The 25,599-nt window shown below is 40.1% G+C and overlaps 2 protein-coding genes across 7 annotated transcripts in view; both read right to left on the bottom strand.

Annotated features, from left to right (window-relative positions):
- Window positions 1–19,995, bottom strand: part of LOC136432287 (CLK4-associating serine/arginine rich protein-like) — a 47,632-nt gene extending 27,637 nt beyond the window's left edge. For 4 of the 5 annotated variants that reach the window (XM_066423450.1, XM_066423448.1, XM_066423452.1 and 1 more), the window contains exons 1-8: window positions 19,951–19,995; window positions 16,460–16,628; window positions 15,250–15,347; window positions 7,493–7,591; window positions 6,923–7,005; window positions 4,196–4,286; window positions 1,325–1,476; window positions 366–462 (exon numbers count right to left, since the gene is read on the bottom strand). In XM_066423450.1, coding sequence (XP_066279547.1) covers window positions 366–462; window positions 1,325–1,476; window positions 4,196–4,286; window positions 6,923–7,005; window positions 7,493–7,591; window positions 15,250–15,347; window positions 16,460–16,558 — 719 coding nt within the window. In that variant the 5' untranslated portion in view covers window positions 16,559–16,628; window positions 19,951–19,995. The remainder of the gene's footprint in view (window positions 1–365; window positions 463–1,324; window positions 1,477–4,195; window positions 4,287–6,922; window positions 7,006–7,492; window positions 7,592–15,249; window positions 15,348–16,459; window positions 16,629–19,950) is intronic. The other variant, XM_066423449.1, reaches the window with a different exon arrangement.
- Window positions 19,996–21,075: 1,080 nt separating this feature from the next.
- LOC136432289 (RWD domain-containing protein 2B-like) lies at window positions 21,076–25,340 on the bottom strand. Of its 2 annotated transcripts, none has more exons than XM_066423454.1 (2): window positions 24,919–25,340; window positions 21,076–22,827 (listed from the first exon to the last, which is right to left on the bottom strand). In XM_066423454.1, exons 1-2 carry the CDS (start codon window positions 25,120–25,122, stop codon window positions 22,153–22,155), a joined length of 879 nt encoding a protein of 292 aa, XP_066279551.1. In that variant the 5' UTR covers window positions 25,123–25,340; the 3' UTR covers window positions 21,076–22,152. The 2 variants fall into 2 exon arrangements, with proteins under 2 accessions (XP_066279551.1, XP_066279552.1); XM_066423455.1 differs by lacking the exon at window positions 24,919–25,340 and adding an exon at window positions 22,956–23,056.
- Window positions 25,341–25,599: the final 259 nt, after the last annotated feature.

A 25,599-nucleotide genomic window follows, 5' to 3' on the forward strand; every position in this document is an offset into this window, starting at 1 on the left:
GATACACGTATGACCAAAGCAATCAATTTCATCAAATTCCTTTTAGTTTTCTCAAATAATCAAGCTTGACCATACCAGTTGCATATGGTTGCTGGTGCACAAGTAGGTTGCTGGTAACATCTTGTCGTTTTCATTCAAGTATTCCGCAGCCATTGACTTTAAATTTTAGGGACCTGGGGAATGGCTAGGCCTTAGTGCGCATACTAACGACTAGAAGCATCTAAACGACGGTGTACCCTATCTCCTTCTTTTCTCTGCTGGCAGCGGTCATGGCATCCCCTCAATGTTTGCAGACGGGACTCAGGATGCCATGATGCGTAGAACTTCGGGCGTTACACAAAGACCGGAGTACAAAGAGAACCTACTTGACGTAGTCGCCAAACGGGATGCCGTACTGAGTGCCCGTCTTGTTGTACGCTTGAAGCTGCTCTTTGGTCAGCTCGTTGGGGTCCACTATCACATCTGGAGAGGAACAACGGTCAATAACGGTTTATATGGTTAAGCAGGTATCTCGCGAAACTGATCCAAACTGCAAAAGGCATTGGATAAGTAGATCAAACTAGCGCCAATTTGTTGCCTAAAATTGTGAATTCTTGGAAAATTTTCAAAAATTTGCAATATTGGCAAAAAGGGGTACAAAACGATCACTGCAAATTTCTTTTTTATGAATCTTAATCATGTCATTGTTTTTATTTAAATTCTGTGGCAATTTCTTCTGCGAATTTCAATAAAGTTATCTTGTATCTGATTCGAAGCCAAAACTGAGAATGCAAAACATTCTGGGCTTGTTTGTACTTTACCCGTGCATCACAAGTCAGTGTCATCGCCAGGGAAAACGGGTGAAAATTCGCATTGTTGCCACAATTTCCTTGCACAATTCTACATTGTCAGAAGAAAATCAATCACTTAAAATGATTTACCTTTCCACTAGACCAAAATTTGACAGATTACTCAATGAATTTCAACAAATATCTGAAAAGTTTTGTTGTCTTTTAAATCACACTTACATTGTAACATTGTGCATCATATTTCAATCATAAAGGGTCACAAAAATTCAATTTTGGTTGCTCATGGTGCAAATGGAGCCTAAAAGGGACCTCAACTTCTGAGTCACGCAACAGTTCTGTCAGACATTTTCATCATTATTCACTTTAGATCATTTAGTTCTAAAGCAAAGGTTCCAAATTTGAAATTATCATTTACCATACATACAAAAGTAAAAGAATATTCTACCTTTTCCTGTCATGCAGTTGTCTGTTTAAATCTGCTAAGTCATCTTTCTAAAAGTAGTTAAAACTACACAGAGGTAAACCTGTATCCTGACCTAAGTCAGTGTCACTGATGCTGCCATCACTATCCTCCTCCTCCTCCTCCTCCTCTTCCTCCTCCTCCTCCTCCTCCAGAGATGGCTGTCCCTCCCCACTGATGGTGCTGTCTTCATACGTGTAGCCAATGGTAGCCTTGGCTTTGGCCAGCCTGTCAAAGTCAAGGATAAACAGTACATTTAAATCTTTAAAACCTTTTTTGTGAAAGTGAAAAGTAAAAGTGACCTCGAACCTCACTCAAATGAACTCAATGAAAAGAAGAGCTATTCTTCCACTGGTCGTGACAGAGAAGACAGACACTATGTACAGTATTTACACTAAATTAAAGCTTTACCACATACCAGGGAAATCTGCCTAGCTCTTTAAGTCTTTTTCGACAAGTACAATGAATAGTGGCCCATGGCTCTTTCCAGTAACATACATGTTGGCTGAGAGCCCAGATTAAAACTCACGACTTCTTGGTCCAGAGGCAGGGTCACTAACTAACTGGACTATGCTAGCATGTTCTGTGTAAAGACAGAGCGTCCCTCCAAACTTCCCTGTTCAATATTGAACAATAAATCAATCAGCACAACCAAAAGTAAAATTTTCAAAAGATTACAACCTCGAAAGTATACATTTCCAAAAGTCAACCAATTTTGCTCCTCAAAGCTCCGTGGTGCCCATTTACTCGGCGTGTACCCTAATCATCTGACCCCAAAGTCGCTGTGAAAAGTGGAGAAGTTATGGCCGTCTCAAAGATTGCTAGCACTGGGATACATCTTTCTCCTCACTTTCCATGTGCTCTTGTAACTTTTGATGTCAGAATTATGACTCTATCCATCCAGTGACATTAAGAGGGGGTCTACAAGACAGCCGAAGTCGAGGCCTTGGTTGTGTGGAATCAAAACAAACAGCTGGCAGATAGAGACGCTGGCCTCCTGGTGACATGCATCATGATCAAGCCTCCGCCTCCAGGTCAGAGTCACGGCAAGCTCATCAGGGCGGCCATTAACTTTAATGGCTCTCTCCCGACACCCGGGTCAAACTTATTAAAACCTTTACAAGACACGCAATTCTTCAGGTGACACTGCGGCAACGGTGCAAATTACGGCGGAAATTGCCACCAAAATGTCCTCACCCAGACGGCTTCCACAGAACCTTCTCTTCACCAGAGTTCAGTTCTACCCTTTTCTTTGATTGAGACGAACTTTTGCTCGGTTCTGAGGTGTCGTACATCACAATTAACTGACCATAACTTACATACTGATCAAGGAGGCTGACACCTTTACTCTAGTGGCAAAAGTTTGGGAAGTTTGAAGAAGAAAATCTGGACCACATTGTACTCTTACTTCATTTTACTGACGGATAAAGATGCAATGGAATTTCGAAGACAGCAAACTTACTGATCAATATGCAAGTAAATCATCACTGAAGCCATCTACATACCAAAACCATGTTGATCCGTCAACCCTTTCTTGAGTTATTCTCTTTCAAAGTATGAAACAATATTTGCCCCTGCAGTTCAAAAAAATCTGCTTGGGGGCCCAAACCTACACCACTAAACCATAGCATGTCCAGAACACAAGATACCAGACTAGAACTTCCACAGCAGTACCTTAGAAAGCTGCTAGGGGCCCATTATTGAACTAGACCTTCGTTTTCCTGACCCCTGCCCACCTACCAAATATCATAAAGATCTATCCACTGTGACAGCTTTTCGACTTATGCTGTCAACACACAAACACACACACAAACTGAAACACATAAAAACATACCCTTCTTGGCAAAAGTAACTGTCTTCTGAATTGATCAAACAGTAGAACTGCCCTGTGGTGCAACCTACATGTACCAGCTTGGTCGGAAAGTTACATTACATGGTTACATCACACTGAACAACTTAAATCTCACACCTAAACCATTAGAAGAACAGTTCTGGTTACAAAATGTATTCCCTATTACCAAATGACTGTTTTGAGGCCTGGCTTGCAAAAACAAATTAGATAAAATACCTGCAATGAAAGGTTCTTAGTGCAAGATTGTGATTGAATGTAAAGACTTGAGGTAGAGTGACAATGAGATATGTAATATCTAAAAGAGAAAGGTTGTAAAAATATCATAAAAACAAAGGTGGCAAAGTTATGGTTTATTTCTTTACCAAGACTGAACTAGCAGTGGTAATAGGCACCCAGGTCACACTAAGTGAGCAAAAGGCAGCTACTGGCCACCTTGTTATCCCTTCTTTTCTTCAAATCAGACACCTTGGTATCATAAAATACAGTCTGGATAATAATAATGGTTTTTATTGGTACAAAATTGAAAGTGAAAGTGCTTGAATCTACATGTAAACTAGACACATAACTTCTTGATGTGGTATTTCAGAAAGTAGGGGACCTTACTGTGAAGTTAGAGGCATGAATCACATTTTGGAACATAACTAAAAAAGTTTTCTTTCAATGTCCACCAAATTTTTAATTCATTGTCGTCATTGTCTTGTGTACGACGTCCATTTGAACATCAGTAGTTTAAAGGATCACTGCGTATGAACTACTTATCTCCAACAAACACATAACGTATCTGTATCGCGCAATACCAATGTGGGACCAATGTACTGCGTAGCTATAATTTACGTGCTGCATAACAGCGTATGCACAATATTTTTGTGCATGCCCCAAACTATCTTCAAAAACACAAAGTTTAAAAGTTCTATAAATGTATTGATGGAATCCTTAAGCTTCAATTCTTTTAAAGCCTTAAATTATGTTTTACAAAAGCCATTTTTACTTAATTGACAATTCAAACTCTACAACTGGATAAAAATTCGGAGATTTATTTCCGGACGTTTCGAGTGACATCCATCACTCTTCTTCAGCATCACTAAAGTGACTTACTTGCTTTTCTCTTCTTCTGTTGTTCCAAACCTGGGAATCTCTCCGTAGGTTTCTTCAATGAAGATTTGCTGGAGAACTTGCTCTTCTGTTACTGTGTTTGTGTGAGGTACAGGGGAAACAGGTTAGTGGGGACCTCTAGTGAACACCTGTCAAACTGCAGGTTTCACTGGCAGGGTGGCATTTCAGTTTAATTACCTTCGCCGGGAATGTATGCATTCGCGGTAAGGTTATGTTATCGGTTACGCCAGCTGTAAAGTGGGTCCGTATGTATGTCGAGATCATAAGTCGAGAGAACTTTGACGGATCTTGCTGATTTTTGGTAGGTAAGTGGCGGTTGTGGGAACGAAGGTCAAGTTCGAAAATGGTTAACCTGGCGTTTTCCTAAAGTGCTCCAGTGGACTTTTTTTGTTAGTGTGTTTGTATGTAGACAACATAACTCGACGTATTGATGATGGATCTGCATGATTTTTGGTGGGTACGTAGAGATTGTGAAAACAAAGCTCAAGTTCAAAAATGGGTCACCTGACATTTTCCTGCGGTACTGCAGTGGGCTGTTTATGTATGCGTATTTGTTTGTTGACAGGATAACTCGAGAAGCTGTTGATGGTTGTGCATGATATTTAGTGAATAGGTAGATTTATTAAAGGGGAAGGTCAAGTTCGATGATGGGCCTCCTAGCGGGTACTTTGGGTACTGCAGTGTAGCTTCAAAGTTTGAGGTCGAATTTTCTGCAAGTGCTACGGTCATGATTTTTGTGTGGTAGATAGTCCATGCCACATGAAGTAAGTTGTGCACGTTTGGGCCCTCTAGCGGCTTGTTTGGAGCTGCAGCGGGTGTTTTTAATTTATTTGTTTTGACCTTTGGACATGAATAACTAGACTTATGGTCAACGGATCGTCTTGATTTATGGTATGTAGATAGCTCGATTAATGATTTACAGAATTGAATATTCATTATGCAAATCAGGAGCTAATTTGCATAATTAGCAAGGAAAGTTTATAAATCTGCTGCCTTTCAAAATAGGACTCTCAAACATGTGACATATATAGCTGAAAAAGAGAGAGGTATCGATAGATACCAATAATGCTAATAGCTACCTATTTTGCATAATAAATGAGAAAATACTAATTGAAAATACCACAATAGTAAATGATTGGAATTTCATTCTTGTATCATTAGGAAGCTTAGTAAAGGTGAACAATATCAGACAAAAATCATGCATGACAAGGCCTCATTAACATAATTTATAAGGAAATGTCTACAATTCCCTTTCAATTTTCTACTTTTAAGTCTATATATTCAGGTTAAATTGCACTGATAGGTGACCTAGTTTACCGGAGCAGGCTCCCTGTGAGACGTCCCTGGAGGACACATGTGATACTTTACTTGCCTGGTGCAGGGCTCTGTTTTGGGGTCAGGGAGGTCACACGGGCATTTAAACACAGCAGCCTTACGATCTAACGCTCTCCCTGTTGGAAGGTATAGGTTTGATAAAAACTTATTGATATGTCGACTATGAAAATAAGGGCATAATTGAAGCAAATACATTGCCAACAAATTGCCTTATTTTCTGTAGTAAAGATAAAAGTTATGATACCAATTAAGCAAAAATATTCTTACAGTGATCATTTTTATAACTCTTGGGAGAACTCGTGTAGGTATAGGTATGGGTTTGTTTTAAACTTTGAAAGAGAATACTAGTAACTCAAGAAGGTGATGACGGATCGTCATGATTTGTAGGGATGTACATAGTTTGAGTGATGATTTACATGATCGTATAAGAATCATGCAAATCAGGATCTGTAATGTGAAAAAGTATAGAAACCCTTGCATTCCATTGTAGTCAAACACGTGACATGTAACTGAGAAAGAGGGGAATATTGATAGATATCAATTATGCAAACGAATACCTAATTTGCATAATTCATGACAAAAATACTATAATTCCAGAGTGGGATGGGATGGGATGGGATTTCATTCTTGTGGCGTTTGGGAGATAATCAAATGTGGACGTTATCAGACATAAATCATGATGGCCTCATTTACATAATATATGAGGAAATGTTACAATGGCCCTCTTTTCTAAGATTTTACTTTAATGCTGTGTTTTGTGTAGAGAAAAGGATCACTTGAAATTCATGCAATCGAGGACCTTATTTACATACTGAGTGATAAGCATTCACTCGAAAAGGCTAACATCAGTCGGCGAAGGTATGAGGTCGTGGAACTCGTTTTGACTCAGATCTGAGGTGTTTGTTTTTGATAAACAAGGACGGCACCACAAATACATGCATCACAGGTACAATTAACTGATGATTTGTCTGCCTATTCTTATACTATTCTAGTACCTATATTAGATTAATTTGTTTTCAAAACTATGAAATAACAACTCTTAAAATGAACTCAATGACATTATTATCAAAAGAATCAATAACATTTTACATTATTATCAAAAGCAGGTTTTTCTTAATTCTATTCTTAGTCTACTTACCAGAAAAAAGTGATTCTTAGTTCCTAACAAGAAAACTGTTAAGATACTTGCAAGTGAATACAAGACACCAAACATGAAATGCTGTTGGTGTTGATTTTACATTCTTTAGTGTGTTAATAATGGCATAGTATCATCTTTGATCAATCTAATATTTTCGATTTGCCTTGATATTGTATTCTTCTGCTTTAAATTGTCAAGGACTGGTAATCAATTTGGTGACAGAAAGACATACTTACATCCCTGTACTTCCTTGAGCACCATAGTTCTGTATCTCTCATAGTTAGCTTTCTGTTCTTCCTTGTATTCCTCAGAGTTTTTCCTGCAAGAAATAGTTTTAAGAAGTGGAACAACTTGAATCTATCTGTGATTCTAGAATAATGTCTCTTGCTTGATATCTTAACCACTGCACAGAGAACACAATTTTTCCTATTTTTAAAGTCTAAACATGCCAGGTATTCTAACCTTCTCCCTGCTGCCTAACTCTATGACTAATAGGAAATTGGGTGCCAAATGGCTACTTCAGTGTGCTAAAGTTAGTAAAGGTTAAGAATAAGACACCTCGGAGACAAATAGTTAATCCTGATATGCAGGAATATCTTTATTTGCATTATCTTTAAGTTACTAGAATATTCTTCAATCAGTGACACGTACATGTACCTCCAAATTTTCATACTCAGACTCTGTTTTATTTTCATATTACAATCTGAGTCCTAAGAAATAAAATTGGTTTGGCTTAATTAATGCCTCCACATTGTAGGTGTCGCCAAAAATCCTGGCCAAGTTTCCCTGTAAGACAGCAGACTTACCAGTCGGAGTTTTCTCCTTTGTACTCAGGAATGAAGTCCAGGTGAGCCCTGACATCAAACCTGTCCACCATGTTCTCATTATCACCCTGCCAAGGCATCCTGGGAAATACAGGACCATCACATGTTAGACAGGGTACCTTTATCAGCATACCAGCTGCCGACAAACTCTACCTACACCACTTGTTTTTCCTTTTAAGGCCATGTTGATGTGATTGAGAAGAACGACAGTTCTCCTTTAACGTTTATTAGAAATGTCTACCCATCTCTTAGTTCGTTTGAAGCACCTAGCGCATCCGAAGTTCAAAACATTATTTTTAACCTTAAGAACTCAGCTCCAGGTAAGGATGAACTAAGCACCTCATTGATAAAACAAGTCAGCAGCACCATTCTTGAGCCCCTCACGCATATTCTCCAAATGTCTTTGGAGACCGGTATAGTCCCAACTGACTTAAAAATAGCAAAAGTTATTCCCCTTTTCAAATCTGGAGACCCTTGTTCGTTGTCAAATTACCGACCCATATCTATTTTACCCGTCTTTTCAAAAGTTCTGGAGAAACTAGTATACAAAAGAATTTCGCAACATCTGGAGGAAAATAACATACTTCACGAACATCAGTACCAGGGCTCGAAATACTGGGTGCATGTGCACCCAGTGCACCCAATTTTGGAGCTGTGCACCTAATTTTTTTACTGTGGGTGCACTGGTGCACCCAAATATTTTCGTACGGTTTAATGTGTAAATTATGGTATCACTGCACACTAGTAGACAGCATATTCTTGACATCTAAGTGTAGAAAAATAATAAAATCTTTGTTGTAGTATTTGTTTAAGATTTTGATGTTAGAATTTGAGTTAATTTCGATTTTGAAAGCTTCAAAACTGCGTGCCGAGATCGCGTGCTAAACGCGCATGGACTTCCTGGTCCGGCTTGCAACACTGGACAAGAGAACGCTGCCTTCCTCTCGTTCCCGGGCTCTTTACAAGTCACATGATCAAAACATGACGTCATTTGTTTCGGGAATTTCCGACACTTTCCGACACTTTCACTTTCACATCCAGCAACACGCTACCTCAAGATCCCTCAAGTCACCAAGTGCTAAAAACCTAGCGAGAAATCAACAAGAACTGTAACCTAGCGACCAGCACAGCACCTGGAGACCATGTCTAACGAAATAATAGACGTTAAACAAGGACAACAACAACAACAACAACAACTTTCTGTGATAACTTCGGGGACGAAAAAATGTTAAATTCGTGTATTTCCGTCTTAACCTCGCTAATCTCCGCTGGCATATCGCCGCTGTCTGCGGGTCGGCAAAATTCGGCTTTAGATTTCCCGGATGTTCATACAAACATGTCAAACATGTCCAAGCAAATTTCTTTGCTGCGATATTTTCGTCAAGGCCCGAGCTCAGGGCATGAGCGTCACAGAGGCGACGCTAGCGGCCCTGGTGATTCCAGAGATGAACCGGAAAGCCAGGAAGGTCAAGAAGCGCCGCCTTGTCAGCCAGGGGAAGGAGAGACATCCAGTTCTTCCGCCGAGGCAGAGGGGGAGGGGGGCGCCCACGTGCGCGAGCCCGAAGACAACAATAACAACATCGCCGGACCGTCCACGGTTTCACTTCCCCCGGAAACGGAGTCGGAGTTGGACTCTGAGTCCAATACTGAAGAAGAAGAAGAAGAAGAGTCCGATATTGAAGAAGAAGAAGAAGATTTTTCGGAGACAGAAGAGTCTGCCAAGAGACCAAGGCTTTGTGTGAGGCTTTTTTTAATGTCACCCAGTTATCTTTAAATATAATGCTTTCCTTTTAAATTATTTCTTCCGTGGCGTTGATTTTTTTCTTCACCGAGGTCGATGTTAATAACGCGCTGGGACCCTTCTTCGTGACTAGTAAGTCTTATTGAAATTTCATCGAGAAAATGAATGCACCACAGTAATTTTGTACACATATTTAGAAAATGTTTACTTTCATTGATGATTAATAAATACACTTTTCATTCGAATTATTTTTATTTTTACTTTATTTTCATGGTTATTCCTGTTTTTGACTTTGCAAGTAAAATTTGAAAGCAGATCCCAATGACCAATATTTATTTAGAAATGTAACACGCCTAGAATATTATATATTTTCTAATGATATTCCATTGATAACTTTTCTGACATTTGAATATTCTTCCTAAGCTGAAAAAAACGATTCCATGAAGACTTTCCTATGTAGTTTTTTTTATAAATAATGAACAACAGGTCTAGTATGTCATGGAAAAAAAATTCCAATTTTTTCTAGGATGAAGGAAAGAGGAAGAAGCAGTACAACTTCCAGGATTCCTGGAAAAAGAAGAGGCCATGGCTAAAGTACAACAATAACAAGAAAGCGATGTGGTGCACGGCATGTAAAAAATATGACAAAACTGGAAACAAAAATACCTTTGTAACTGGATGCACATCATTGAGGATAGGAAATGTTAAAAAACATGAAAAGTCACCTATACACAAAATTACAGTCAAGAAAGTTCAAGCTGAAAACGTGCCGGTTCAGCAGAGACCGATGCAGAGAGCCCTGCTAAGGATGGAAAAGAAGAAAGTAGAGCAAATGAAAAGCTTGTTCAGAACATCTTTCTTCCTTGCGAAAAAAGGGAGACCATTCACGGATTTCCCTGATGTAATGAGATTACAGAAGAGTAATGGTGTTGATATCGGTGAAACATATCTTAACGACAAGGAAGCAAGAATCTTTGTTGACTTTATCTATAAAGATATGCGTAAGAAGTTGTGTACGAAAATAAAAGAGTCTGATTTTATTGCTGTATTATCAGATGGAAGTAGTGACCGGGGTTCCATAGAGGAGGAAGTGATCCATGTAAGATATCTACAGGACAATATGGAACCAGCAACAGTGTTTGTTGCACTTAAGCCCCTTGAGAGAGGGGATGCCTCTCACATTACTGAGGCTGTTGTATCAGCTTTGGAGGAAGACCTGGAGTTGGGTGACTCCTGGAAAGATAAACTCACTTTTGCTTGCTTTGACGGTGCACCCGTCAATATGGGGCATGTTAGTGGAGTGGGTGTACGCTTACAAGAAGACTGTCCTCACCTGATAGTTCTTCAGTGTTGTGCACATAGATTGGAGTTGGTTTTCAAGGATGTGTTGAAGGAAGTCCCTTACTTTTCCACAGTACATGACATGTTTACTACCGTCTACAAATTCTACGACAACTCACCCTTGAACTGGCAGGGACTTAAGAATGCTGGAGAAGCTCTCAACATACAAGTCTTGAAACCAACCAAGGCAAGTGGTACGAGGTGGCTGCCACACCAAGAGCGTGCACTGAAAGCCATTACACGAGACCATCCCGCCCTGGTCCAACATCTAGGGGAGCTTGTGGAACAAGGTGCTGTGGGGAGTGGTGACAGCCGGGATAAGGCAAGGGGAATTCTTGAGGTTGTGAAATCTGTCAAGTTTGTGTTGTTCATCCTGTTCTTGGCATCATACCTGGATCTTGTGTGTTCAGTGTCCAGAGTCTTTCAAGACAATGAAAGTACGGTGGAATCAGTTTTCAGAAGGGTAGAAAGTGTGGTGAAATCTTTGACTAAGATGTGCAGCCCCTTAAAGTTAACCAGAATCATGTCTGAGGAGATAGAGGAAAGGGATGGAACAGTGCTGTGGAAGGGAACCACATTGCAGACGGGGAGACCACAGCGTGGTAGACGATCAGATCTTGTCACACAGAGAGAAGAGGTGATCAGAGATTGTCAGCAAATTCTGAATTCAACTCTACACCACCTTGGGCGTAGGTTCGATGCCATGCTCAACCAGTCTGTACTCTCTGCGGCAAGAGTCTTTCAGTTCTCCAGCTGGAAGGAGGAAGATGAAGACCAGGAGGATGAGGACTGGGAAGAGGATAAACTCAGGACAATATACAGACACTTCCGACGACCGCTTGAGCTGAAAGGCTTTCAGCTCCAAGGAGCCCTGAGAGAATGGGACGAGTTGAAAACGGTTTGCAGGGCACAGCTGGCAAACGTGCGCAGACCCCCCTCATTCAAGGACTTCTGGGTGTCGATGTTAAGGCGCGAGGAAGAAGAGTACAGGAATGTGTTCCAACTACTTCGTCTGGTACTGACAATCCCCATACACACGGCAGAATGTGAACGGTCATTCTCTCTGATGAATAGAGTCAAAACAGACTGGCGATCCTGTCTCGACCCCAAGTGTCTCACTGGTCTGATGACCATATCTTTAAGTGAACAATCCATTGAAACATTTGACCCTGAGCCTGCTATAAGCCTGTGGTGGTCAGCAGGGAAGCGACGACCTTCAACCACCCCTTATGGGCCCAGGCCACGTCATCACCAAGCTCCCATTTCAGATACGAGCTCAGAAGAGGAACAGTAAGGTTTGTGATTAGGTTTTGGTTACAATAGTTGTATTCTACTTTATTTTATGTGGTGCACCCAAAAATTTTTTGGTGCACCCAATTTTTTAGGTTGGGTGCACCAGTGCACCTATTCCCAAAACTGAATTTCGAGCCCTGAGTACGGTTTCCGAAAACATCATTCAACATACATGACCCTCTTGAAATTAGTAGATATATTAACCTCGGCCATAGAAAGGAATGAATTCACCATTGGAGTTTTCCTGGATCTATCGAAGGCTTTCGATACGGTGGACCATGACATATTGTTGGAGAAACTCAAATGCTACGGCTTCAATGGCTTAGTCTTCACCTGGTTAAAGGATTATTTATCAAATAGAAAACAACATGTCATCAATAATATGTACTCTTCAGACACAAAACCAATTTCCTGTGGCGTCCCTCAAGGTTCTATTTTGGGTCCCCTGTTATTTCTCATCTATATCAATGATTTAGCTTTTGTATCTGATGAAATATATGCACTATTATTTGCTGATGACACGAACTTATTTACTTCCCACTCAAATCTTGAATTTTTAGTAAGCAAAATGAATCGCGAATTAGACAAAATGAACAAATGGTTCCAAGCAAATAAATCATCATTAAACGTTAAGAAAACGAATTTCATTATTTTTGCGGGGAAAAATAAGAAATATAATAAAGAAAATGTCAAAATAGCGATCAATAACACACCTATTGATCAAGTAACTCATACTTGTTTCTTAGGTATCACCATTGATGAAAAATTAACTTGGAAAAAACATGTAGACCTTATTTGCCAGAAAATTTATAAAAACATAGGTATTATCAGAAAAATTGTAAATCTGCTATCTCCAAAAACATTCCTTATATTATACTACAGTCTTATATATCCCTACCTAGCATATTGTAATATAGTATGGGCTAGTACATACGCCACAACATTAAAACCACTTCTTCTCTTACAAAAACGTTTTGTTCGTTTAGTTTCAAATGTCTCCTACACATTCCCCTCCTCATCGCTTTTTCGTAATCTAAAAGTTATGACTATATATGATATTAACAAGCTTCAAACTTCTATTTTTGTCCATAAAATACTCAATGATAGTTCCTGTGTACCAAATCAATTCAAACGTCTTTTTCACTACAACTCGGAATTTCATCATTATAATACAAGGCAACGAAACAACTTGAAACAGATACAAGCAAAAACACAGCAGCGAATGTTCTCCATGATGTACAGATGCCCGCAAACTTGGAATAGCTTACATGAAAACTTACAAAACTGCAAATCACTACTGAGATTCAAAAACATGTTAAAAAGCTCCATTTTAAACAATCAATCATTTGCTTAACCTTCTATTCTTTGGTTTTTCATTTATATCCTGCATGTCTGGGTGCATTTTTTGTGTTATCGACTTGTGTTGTTATATATGCTTGTCGTTATTTGCATCGTTATTACCTATCGAATTGTTTCCTTGCTTACTTAGTTGGTAATTTTTCTGTGTTCAGTTAGGTAATTGTTTCTTTATATATAATAATTTAGTTCTTGTTTTTTGTTATTGTTATTATTAGTTATTGATTTGCTATTTCTTACGATATTAAGTTGTCATTTTTTCTCTATATTTTAATTTATCATTGTAATTTATTCTGTTTGAAAAATGGGGATGGAATATTATAGACCACATTGGTCTCTACCTTCCCCGGCACTATGTGTATTGACCTGTCATATGTATGTAAAATTCTTTTACCTGTGCGAAATAAAATAAAAAATTAAAAAAGACAAAGATTATACATGTATGGATGACATCCTCTGGGAACCCTATACCTGATGCCAACGTGTGAAAAGAAAAAGTTGGGCCAAAAAAGTTGCTTTCATTATGAAGCGCTCAGGAAGGTTGAACAAATGACTTAAAACACACAGAGTATGGTATACCGAATAATAGATTCTTCATTTATAGCGAAGCTTCAGGCGCGAGCATAATAGTATATTTTAGGCCCGTTTCACATTAATTCCCAGAATTTTACAGGAATCCGTCCGTGGACGCTGCCTGTCACTCTATACCTACATGTAGTTAGTAAGGTCTGGCATTCCGGCAAGAATTCCCAGAATTTTACAGGAATCCCTCTGTGGACCCGCCCACTTATTGCTCTTTCACATCTTCTCCAACTTTTGAATTGACTTTGTCATTCTACGGCATTAGTATCCGTTTTCGTAAATATGCTTTTTTTGCGATTCAGTATGGTCAAAATATTTTTTTTAAATGGACGAAAATTGATACGCCCGTGGATGTCATTCATATAATGGAATCAACATGGCCATGTCAAAGTGAGTTCAATCAGGTATACGTTGCAATTTTCTGACACAATATAAATCAAGTACAACCATTTAAGTCAAATAGTATAGTAGAATATAAAATACCCTAAGCAATTTCAATCTTATCACAACCATAATTTTTATTCAAACAGTTTTCAACAAACGTTTGTGGAGGTTAGACATCCAGGTAAATAATATATATATAAGACAATTCAAACTCTACAACTGGATAAAAATTCAGAGATTTATTTCCGGACGTTTCAGTTTTCAACAAAGTTTCTCAAAAACAGCTCAGGCCTAGGAAAAAAACCCTGTGTTTCTGGTTCCCCGACTGACCCGAGTAGAAACCTGGGGTGGACTGATGGCAAGGGACATAGAATTTGATCTGACACCTCAGTGATAAGATTCAAAACAGATTTCTTATAGTTGCTTCAAGCTTAAACAGTTGATGTAAAATTGTGTAGTAAACATTATACTTTTTTGTTCAAGTTATTGAAATGCTTGTGCTTGTACGATGTACATTGTGTATATCTGTATAATTACATGTTAATATCATGTTGTCCCGATGCACTTTATCTTTATATTGTTTACAACAGTATTTCTTAAATCACTCAGGCCTAAATCTTTTAACAAATAAAAAAATAACAAGAGTTTGGAGTACCTGCCTATTAGATAAGCATCATAACATGGAAATCTGTTGTTCCTTTCTTCAGTTATTGACCTTGGAAGATTTTGACAAAAATGCCAATGCAGTTACAGAGTCACATACCAGGGGGCCCAAAATCAACCTTGACCTTTGTTCTCCCAACACCTACCAACAGACCAAATATCTTTAAAATCCATCCAGACGTTCTTGAGTTATGCTGACTACAAGCATCCGGACACACACACAAACACGCATGCAAACACACACACAAACACGCTCAAAACAATATCTCCATTTTTCATGGAGATAAAAAGAGAATCCTACTCACCCTAGGCCTGTTTTTGTCCTAGGCCTTGTAACTTATGTAAGAAAGCCTTATCAATCTAACATAGCAACACTTACATGGTTCCTGGTCCTTCTGCAGCAAACGACACGGCTGGGTCCAAGTTGATCTTGTGGTGCTGACCATACACACGTAAGAACTGGGTTGGGTCCATTTTCTACATCAGGAAAAAAAATAAGTAGGAAGGATAACACTGTCATTGAAAAGCTGCACATACTTAGATAGAAAGTGACCATCTCATTACCATTGAGTATACTAAATCTTGTACAAGATCAAATGCAAGTACTTTTTAATCAATTTTTACATTCTAGTGACCAAAGATTTGCTTTATTTACTCAAAATCACTAAAATGCAAATAAATCAAATCAAATAAAGCGAGATCTGTACAAGTGACCACCTCTGCATGAGGACCACCTGGTCATTGTGACCATTTTCTTTAACTTCAAATGTTCACTATACAGTAGAGTGACCAAACAGGGTTCAAAATACTGGATGCAAAACTGGTAGCTGTGCACCTATTCTTTTTACTGTGGATGCACCAGTGCAACTAGATATTTGTATAGATTTATGAATTTTAAGTTTAAGATACTAAATATTGTAGACTGGTATACAACATATTCTTGACAAGTGCCAAAGAGAAGAATAAAACCTTTTTGAAGTTAACTTAGAATGTTAGTTTCAAACTCTGAAGAGATTTGTAATAAGGTTTTGATGACATTCTACTTTAGGGCCGGTTTACACGAGGCACTTTGCACAACGTATAGCCATTGTTGTAGGACACTGGCCTAGGACAACAACTATGAATCCCGCTGCGTGCCGCAGTGCGTCACACAGTCCTACTGCAGCATGGAAACAGGCTGCCTGCGGCACCGGTCGGTTCACACGAGGCTGGGCTGTGCTGCAGACTCCCGGCAGTGTGTCGTATGTCCACACTGGAGGCGCCACACGACAAACAGCGCACGCCACTACCGTGCGTCTCGAGGCAGGTTTACACAGATAAAATATCTGTCACGATCGTCGTAGAACAGATGATTTTTGCCCCATGTAAACCGGCCCTTATCTTATGTTGTGCAACAATTTTTTTTCTGTGCACCTAACTTTGTAGGTAATGTGCACTAGTGCACATATTGTCAAAAATGAATTTCGAAACCTGCTGACCAAATTACAATCAGACATAACAACAACTTAGAGTGACACCTTTCAAAATCATCATGAAGTGCACTATCATCATGATGATTTCTAAGCCTTATAGGTAATTCCTGAACTCACAATCTTTTCATAGTACTCCCTCCGGCGCTCGGCGCGCTTCCTGTAATCGACCATCATCCCCCGCAGCTTCTTCTCCTGCCGCCTGGCCTCGTGCCACATCTTGACCTTCAACTTGTTGGTCTCCTACTCACAATAAATTAATCACTTCCTTCGTTAGGCAGATGATTGTCTGAAAAATACACAGGTAAGGAATTAATATCTACAATACATTTGATGAAGATACAAATAAAAAGAGTCAAGGACACAAACCTCCGTGATGTTTGCAGTGTGGGCTAAGATGTTTCATAACAGGAACAGGAATGACGATTTCTTTAAAACCTGTTTCCATTTATGTCCAGGCAGTTGTTTATTATAACACTAGGCAGTAACCAAGGCAGTATAGCGAGCCAGAGCCTAACCTCTGCTTGGAGAGTAGCTTATTAGCCCCACCTTGTATAACACAGGCTACCATGAGGAAACAACAGATGATTCAATGAACTGTACCGCTTAAACTTAATCACAATGGGGTGTCGGTCTATAATTCTCCGTGAGTACGGTGCCCAAAATTGTCATATTTCATCGGGACATCGATAACTATGAGAACGGGTTTTCTGCGCACAATAAATTTGTGTGTGAAAAACTTGCATGTGTAAAACCTGCATGTGAAAGACCTGCGTGTGAAAAACTTGCATATGAAAAAATAAAGTTCTCAATATGTGTCAGAAAATGCCTAGTGTAAATTATAGGGCAAAAAAATGTGACCCCGCAATACAATTTTCCATCTGTCACCTGAATCTTTTGTTTGATAACTCCTGATTTCTAGGTCCCATGGGAATAGGTCCCTTGGGAATAGTTTAACTATTTTGGGCATGAAACCTGAACATTTGAAAATCACTTGGATTTGTATTGAAAAATGTAACTACTTGAGGCTTTTCTCCATTCTATTAGCTTAATTTCATCATTTCTCAAGCAGATTCTGTCATGTGCAACAGGCCTCGAAATTAACCATGTCCCGTGTCCCGAGGACAGTAGAATTTGGGTTCGGGACAATTCAACTTACCTTTCAGGACTATTTCGGGACAATCAGAAAATTCTGAGTCAGTCCCCGCGATGGAGGAACTCGATTCAGCGGAAGATTTTGCGGTAAAGATGTCTCCATTTCCATTGGGAAATGTTTATTAAATAGTTCCATCCGTAGTCAACCTGTTAAGTTGTGCCTAAAAACGCAAACAAATCAATAAAAACTCCCGCGATTTCAGCCATTTGGCGAAGAATGGAAACAAACACCGGCCATCTTGAAATTTTTTAGCAAACTCTCGCTAAATCTCGCAATAACACGCGAGAACGCCACAACGTCCTCTAACGAGACTTTGTGAAACTGCAGTTTCAAATGTCGATAGAGGGCCGATATTGCCCGATAATATGATAGATTAAATCCAGCATCGTGCTTTATTCTTTCTTGGAGCGAAATTAAGTACTTCTTTCTTATTTTTGCCATATTAGAAATTTTACTAAATTAGAAAAAGGTATTGATTTCTTAAAAACTTGTATATTGTATGTTGGAATTCTTCACTGGCTTAACTTTGAGAGCTTTTGTGTTTACTACTGACTGTATATAATTTTGCATGTATTACATTTTGCATGCAAAATGTTTGCCAACATGCAATTTTGTATGTAACTGAAAAAAAAAATTGTAACAAACATATGCCATGGCTTTAGTTCAGGTTCAGACTTGAGTATAGGTTCTAAGCTGAACATGAACCTCTGGAACTTAATCCAGACCCCCCACTAAGTTCACATCTTTGGCCCTGGTTGGGACACTTCGGGACACTTTCGGGACAGTTGAAATCCACTTTCGGGACAATTCAGGGACAATAGGGAAAAAAGTTAATTTCGAGGCCTGGTGCAAATTTCAAACTTTTTTGCGAACTAGCATTTGAAAATCACTTGAAAAATGAAAGAGCAAGGTTTTGAAGTACAGACTATAATAAAAGCATATCTAATTCCATTTCGTGTCATCTTGTTTAAACTTTTAAGCTTAAAATTCCCAAAAAGGTTTTAAATCCCTTGCCAATCAACTTATATATTCCCAAGACTCAAGAGACCTAAAATTCACACCCAAAATTCAGGAAACAGGCAAAATCATATCATGGGGTAACATTTTTTTTGTAGGGCATTTTTTACCACATATTTCATGTACTTTATTCTTTTACGAAAAAATTTTTCAAGCGCAGGTTTTTCACTCAACCCAATAACTACATGCCCAAATTAATACAAATCCACTAAAAGGATCTTGAGCAGTGGCCCAGGTTACTCTAAAAGATTTGCGCAAAATTCTACTTTCAACCTTCTCTACGACTACCTGAACTTGAAGTATCTGTCATTCAGTAGGGTAGAAGGAAGAAGGTTAAGAAGCTTTGATTAAGTGGGAAAAGTGTCAATGCAGGTTAAGTGTCAATTCACATGAAAAATCTTGATAATTTTTTTGTTGTCTTGTTGCACTGGCAGTTTTGTTCATACCCTTGTTTTTTACATTGTGCCTAGAGGGAAGCAAGTTTCCTTGCTGTTTGAGTCAGGGCCACAGTGCCGATCGAAGACAGGAGTACAAGGTTGTGTGGGGTCATAAACAGGATCAGTGGGAAAGATCACACTTACCTGGCACCGTGCCTTTATTCAACAATCGAAACCATTTTGATGAGGGTGGGTGCAAGTTTGCATCATGACCGCAAAATGCAATTTGCAAACGTTTAAAGTCGGCTTGTAAGAGAATCATTGGCCCTGAGATGCTCTGACCCAGGATTGAACCGGATATAACAGCACGGAAAAAGTACACCAATGCTGCATTGTGTATATTGGGCATTGCAGAAACACCACCAGACAGAAACATTGTTGATAGCTGCAATATAATTTGCAGGCAACTGGAAAACGGCAGAATTTCGAGCTCTCCAAAAGCAACACTCCATTCCCTTTGGGAGAAGTGAAAAAGACCGAGTCTATCCAGACACCGTTCCCTCTGAATAATTGATAGGTTCATATCTAAGTTGTGGTGCTGATTCAAACAAAAAATAATGTCTTCCTCTGTTTGAATTTCTCTAAATTCTACTGATGGGTTTGTGTATGTGTGTGGGGGGGGGGGGGCATAAAAAGACTGTCACATATCGTAATGGAAAAAAGCTAGTAAAGCACTATTAGAGTACGTGTACGAGACTAATGAATCCTAAACCTCATTCACAATACACGATAGTCTAGGATATTACTATATGCCCGCCAGGCTCGACCTTCACAAATCAATAAGAATCAGGGAAACGCCCCCCTCCCCACTATAGCACGATGCTTTTCTGCAGATAGCATCCTAGAAGATCTCGCAATTTTTACTATAAGTTACGGTAAACTGCAGCCTCAGCCTTATTCGCGAATTCCATAAAGGCACAGGCACCTATGCACGCATGAGAGGTTGCATTGTGGTAAAGGTGAGAGGAAAAACGGTGCAAAGTTATATAAAAGCCACTAACCTCTCACCCAAAGACTAACCGTCCGCCATCTTGGTTCTCGCTGAATTGGACGTGACGTCACGAGGGGGGGGGGATTACAGGTTTGCGATAGCAAAACCTATTTTGTGACTTCGCTTACATCCATGGGCGACGCCATGTTAGATTTTGATGTCACGCGGGGGCCATCTTATTTTGCTCGGAATGTGACGTCATGTTTCTGGTGACGGAGACATTTTTAAATTGCATCATGATTAGTGTGCTGAGTAAATGGGAAGATTTTTGTGATGTGCATTTTTTAAAACTTATCTAAGGTAGAAGATGCTGATATGACAATGTCACTTTTTGTTTTATTCTACATGGAACATTATTGGCGAGTTGTTGTTGTCTTGTCAGATAGAGTGTGACAGCAAGATTCACAACAATGGGGAGGTCAGTTTGTGGTAAGATATTGTGCTTGGTTGTTTTTGAGGCTTAATCAAATTGTGGTGGTTGTGATGCTTTGTAAGTTTGTGTGGACAAGGAGGTTTTAACGTCCAAGAGAATTTTCACAAGGAGCTAACGGCCTTGGAAGGGAAGGACAATCCATTTCACATGGGAGGAAGGGTGTGGGACAAGGTCTTGGGTGTGGAAAGGGAGGGACCATCCATATCACATGGGATGAAGGCCAGAGGGAGAGAGGGATCATCCATTCCAGATGGGGATAAGGGGCTGGGAAGGAGGGACCATCCATTTCACATGGGGCCATGGGTCTGGGAAGGGAGGGACCATCAAATTCACATTGGGTTAACTTGTCGTGTACAGAGGGGTCATCCATTTCACAGGGGATGAAAGATCTGTGAAGGGACTGAATATCCATTTCACATGAGTTTGAGGGTCTTCAAAGGGACCATCCATTTTACATGGGGTTGAGGTTCTCGGAAAGTAAAGGGATCATCCATTTCACATTGAATTTAGAGGATGGGAGAGAGGGACCATGCATTTTAGGTCAGGTTGGGAGGAGAAGGAAATCCATTTCAAATCAGCGCCCTTGGTCAGAGTGAAGATGTGGGAGAAAGAATATCCATTTCATGCAAATTTGAGGGTTGGTGTGGAGGGAGAAAGCATCCATTTTCTTCAAAAAATAATGTGAGATATAAACTACACACCTGGTTTCAAACTATTTATTTGAATTTTTGATAGAAATTGTTGACAAAAGAGAGGAATGCAATGTGTACAATGTGTTTAAAATAAGGCACAAATTAGCACTAAAACCAATTGATTTCAATTAATCCAGAGGAAACAGACATAGAAGTAGTGGATTGCTCATTCCTAGAACAAAAACTGGTGCTGATCAGTCGAAAACTTGGTTAAGTCCAATTTTTGTGTTCGCAATTGCAGTTCAACTTTGATTCAGAAGGTATGTGACAAATGCAAATTATGTAACGTTAGATGTACACATTTTAAGTCGTATATTATGTAAATAAGGAAATCATGTCCATGATATTTGGCACAGGTTTGGGGTTGTTTCACTCCTATCTATCACATCAGTCTAGGAAACTCGACCCCAATGATGATGATATGAGAAAATCAGGCCTAAGAAAACAAATATTGTGTTTCTGCTTACAGTCCTGAAAACAAATAGTGTCAGTAGGTAGGCATTCTCCTTTTTTCTTTTTTAGATTTTGTCTGAAGTGATCCAACAAATACAGTTTAAAAACAGTTCAAAGACTGGAGCTGATCAGTCCAAAATTTGGCTAAGTCTAATTTTTGTGTTGGCAATTGCAGTTCAACTTTGAATGACTTCTACCAACGTGCATAGATGAAGTTTCAAGTAAAAAAGAACAGTTTTTAACAATGTAAAACTGAAATGCATCAGGACATGGTATTTTCAATATCACGTTGTTATTATACAGACATACATATTAATAAACTAAAGAAAGAAGTACAATGTTTTCTACACATTCTTACATCAACTGTTTAAACCCTTATCTGCTTAACAGAGTGTAAAATACAGGAAGTGTGTTTTGCTGTTTTGAATGTCATCACTCTGATGTCCCTTGCCAGCAGTTTTTGTCCCTTTCCAGCACAGCTAGGGTCAGGAGGTCAATCGAGTAGCCAGAAACACAATACCTTTTTCCCTAGGCTTCACTGATATCTAAAATGGCTCTAAATAGTAGATTCCTCCTTTTTCTGCACAATGTCCAATGCTGATATGTAGATATTTTTGCCATTTAGATTATTTCATCAACTTTCTGTACTCTTCCCCTCAATGCCAAAAAGAATAGCATAGATGGTCTCACACTGGTGTTTTTTCAAGAACTGATAGAACTCTCCCAGGTCCATGTGGAAGTTTCTACCGTGAAAATTATGGGCACCAAAAACTTTCTCTCCAAATCCCTGGAACTTTCGAAGGCCGTCTACGGTCTGCCCGTCCGCTAGCTCTGTTTCCTCGTGGTGGCGCAGGGAAATCTTCTTCCAGTTTAGCTCCCGAACCCATTTCCAGTACTCTTCACACTGTTCCTTCCCTCCCTCCACACAGATGATACCAGGTTTACCGGGAAGGTAGAACCCAGTTACCCCTAGTTTACCAGCCCATTCGTTCAGGTCCCTCCTTTTGAACTTGCTCTGTATGTGGTGGCTGTAGATCCAGTATCGTGCAAACGTCGTGGACGCGGCATTGGCAGGACTGATCTCTTTGGTTGGGCTGACTGGTCCGAGAAACCTGGAAGCGTTGTCCTGTACCCACTCCAGGACTGAGTTAACGTAGAGCTCTCCGCTGGGAAGGGTCTGCAGGTATTGGGACAGCTCCAGGTTGAGTTGAGACTGCCCCTGGCGAGTTATACAGGAAGTCCAGATGCTGATGTCAGGTAGTGCTTCAGGGTAGTCATGAGGAAAGGAGCACTGGATAGAGAACTGAGTCTGAAACATCAGGAAAGAACAACTCAGTGTTAGTCTTACAAAACTGTCTTCTGGTACTCAGTTGTATCAGACCATCGCAAAATGAAAAATTGCAGAAAAAAAAAATTACCATTTTCAACTTACTGTACCTTTAAGATTTGTATGACACAGCTTGTATAACACCAGCTATCATTAGGCAGACAACTCATTCAATGGGCTGTACCACACTACCTTCAAGATGGGGGTGTCAAACTATATTTCTCCCAAACCTAAAAAAGTTTCATCTGGACATCGATAACTACCAACATGCCAAAATTCAAATAAATAAATCAAAAGGATCTTCTTGACTTATACCTGCGAACACACAAACACCGACAACTAGAATTCCTGCAAAATGTACACAATATAACGGAGGGTGCTGCAACTTCGGCATACTCCCAACTTCGGCAGGATTTTTAATTGTCTCGTTCTGCAGAAGTGAGCCATCTTTTTTTTCAGCCACGGTGCTGAATAAAATCGTTAGGAACCCAACTTCATGCATAGAGCTGTCGTCTGAATAAAACAGGGATTTGTGTACAATTAACTGATTTTGTGCCACGAAGAAAATGTGGCGATAAAAATGTCTACGTTCGATGCAAGGACATTGTGAAGTGGCAACTCTTACATAAAACATATTCAACCGTCGTCAGGCAAACTTACATGTTGTACACATGAGGCATAAAGCAAAACAAACACCAAAAAAACATGGGTCTTGGTTAGTTTATGTCGCGATTTAGCTTGTCTGAAATAACGAAATCAACCGCGGCTTCGAATGCCCTCCCCCCTTTTACGTCACGGCCATTCCGTTGACCACGATTCGAATGTGATACCTCGGCAAGGCATCTCTGCTCCCGCTGTACATAAGTCAAGTCGGCTCCAAAACGGCAAACCTTATCAATCTAGCTTGACTAGTATACGTTGGATAAACTTGCATTTGATAAGTTCCCGGTGGCAGGCTTGAACTACGTGGTTCCACACAAGCAAACTCATTGATGTTGCAAACGTGTAACCTAACCCCGCATGTTGTTTGAAATTGACAGGCCGCTTTGCTTTGATGTGGGCGGCACGGGTCGGAGATCTCCGAATGCATAAACACGAAGTTCATTGATGTAAATGGCGATTTCTCATTGCTTGCCAAAAAAAATCCAGAAATTCTTGAATAGCGAGCTCTAAAAACAATTGATGATCGTGTTTAGAATATGTCATAACTTTGCACTGAATTGACCGGAAAAACAAGGAAGATTTGCCGCGTACTTTCTGGTCACATGCGGTGCTGTGCCGACTGCAAATGTCACGATTTCAGTTTGCGGCGTTACAATGCTTGCTCGGCAGTTTTGGACGTACTTGTGGCACATTTGTGGCATTTGTGCGTTCATGCTATGGGACCATTTGTATGATATGAAGTTTCTACTCTCATTGCCATACCAAAGAACGGATCGTCAACGTTGTCATGGCTTGGAACGCAACAAGCGGCGTAAAAGTCGCTTAGCCACAGCGCGCCTGGCATCGGTGAAGCCTTACGCACGGTCAAAAATTATTTACCAGAGGGAAGTTGAAGTTAGTTGACACAAAATTATTCCGTCTGTTTACTTGAAATAGTACCGACGAATCAAAGAGATACAAAGATATTTTTATGCCGAAGTTACGGTACCCTAATCAGAATGGAACAATATGGAACGTTTTAATCAAAACGACATATTTCTGGATTTACCGACTGAGATCGATGGCGTAAATCGTGCACGGACGACGAAAAATCAACTCCACAACGGCAAATCCTCAAACATCACCACTCTAATTTATCATTCGTAAAAACGCAACACTTTTCAGACACCCGACCCTGGTGCAATACGATGTCGAACTCATAGATTTACGTCCGAAGTTGCAGCACCCTCCGTTATATACCATTAGGCTCGCCCTTGCGGCGTCGCCAAAAACAGTACCCTTGCCCGAGGTAAACTGACCTCCTTCCCCATGTTGACGGAGGTAAAAAGAAACCTTTGCAGAAGCAAGTTCTCCATTTGTACGATTAGTGCAATTTTAACATATGGTTGAATAATTGCTAGTTAAAGTTACCTGTTGTGGCTCCTGTAACTTCAGGTTGACCGTGAACTCCAGCCTGGCTGCCGGCGGTGTGTCCGCTTGTCCGTCCACGTACTGTCGGACATCCGCTACGGTGGCGGGGTCATCCAGGACCAACTCTCCCTGTCCGGGGAACATGCTGCTTAACAGTTCGATCTCCGACAGCTGTAACTCCAGCAGCGATGTTAGATCGGCCATGATCGGATACTGGATTAAATCCTTGATTGAATTAACTTATTAGCGACGTCCAAGTACAAATAGAGTTCGGCATTTGCGCTGTATCTGTATATCCGGTTTGTAGCGGCAATAACAACAACAGGTTGCCCTGAAGTATTAGTAATATTCTTTGGAGAAGACAAAATATGGACTGAGTCCTGAGTCTTGCTTCAGAAGCCCAACTAAGGTCAAAGTGCAAAGTTTACCCACGGTCACTGGGATTTCGCAAGCCGTCATGGATGACGGGTACCCGGAAGTTGTGCGCGCGGGAAAGTTAAAAGTAAAGCTTTAGGGTCTTTCGGGGTCATGCCAGTAGCCAGGGGGGGGGGGGGGGGGGGAGGGGGGGGTCAGACTTGAAGGTCCACTTTCACTGGCTTGAAGGTCCACTTTTCAATGTTCAAGGCGGACTTATTTGTATTTGCATCAGTAGCAAGGCCACAGAGGTAGAATCCTAGAAAA

The sequence above is a fragment of the Branchiostoma lanceolatum genome, chromosome 4 (genome assembly GCF_035083965.1).
Source record: "Branchiostoma lanceolatum isolate klBraLanc5 chromosome 4, klBraLanc5.hap2, whole genome shotgun sequence".
Classification (NCBI taxonomy): domain Eukaryota; kingdom Metazoa; phylum Chordata; class Leptocardii; order Amphioxiformes; family Branchiostomatidae; genus Branchiostoma; species Branchiostoma lanceolatum.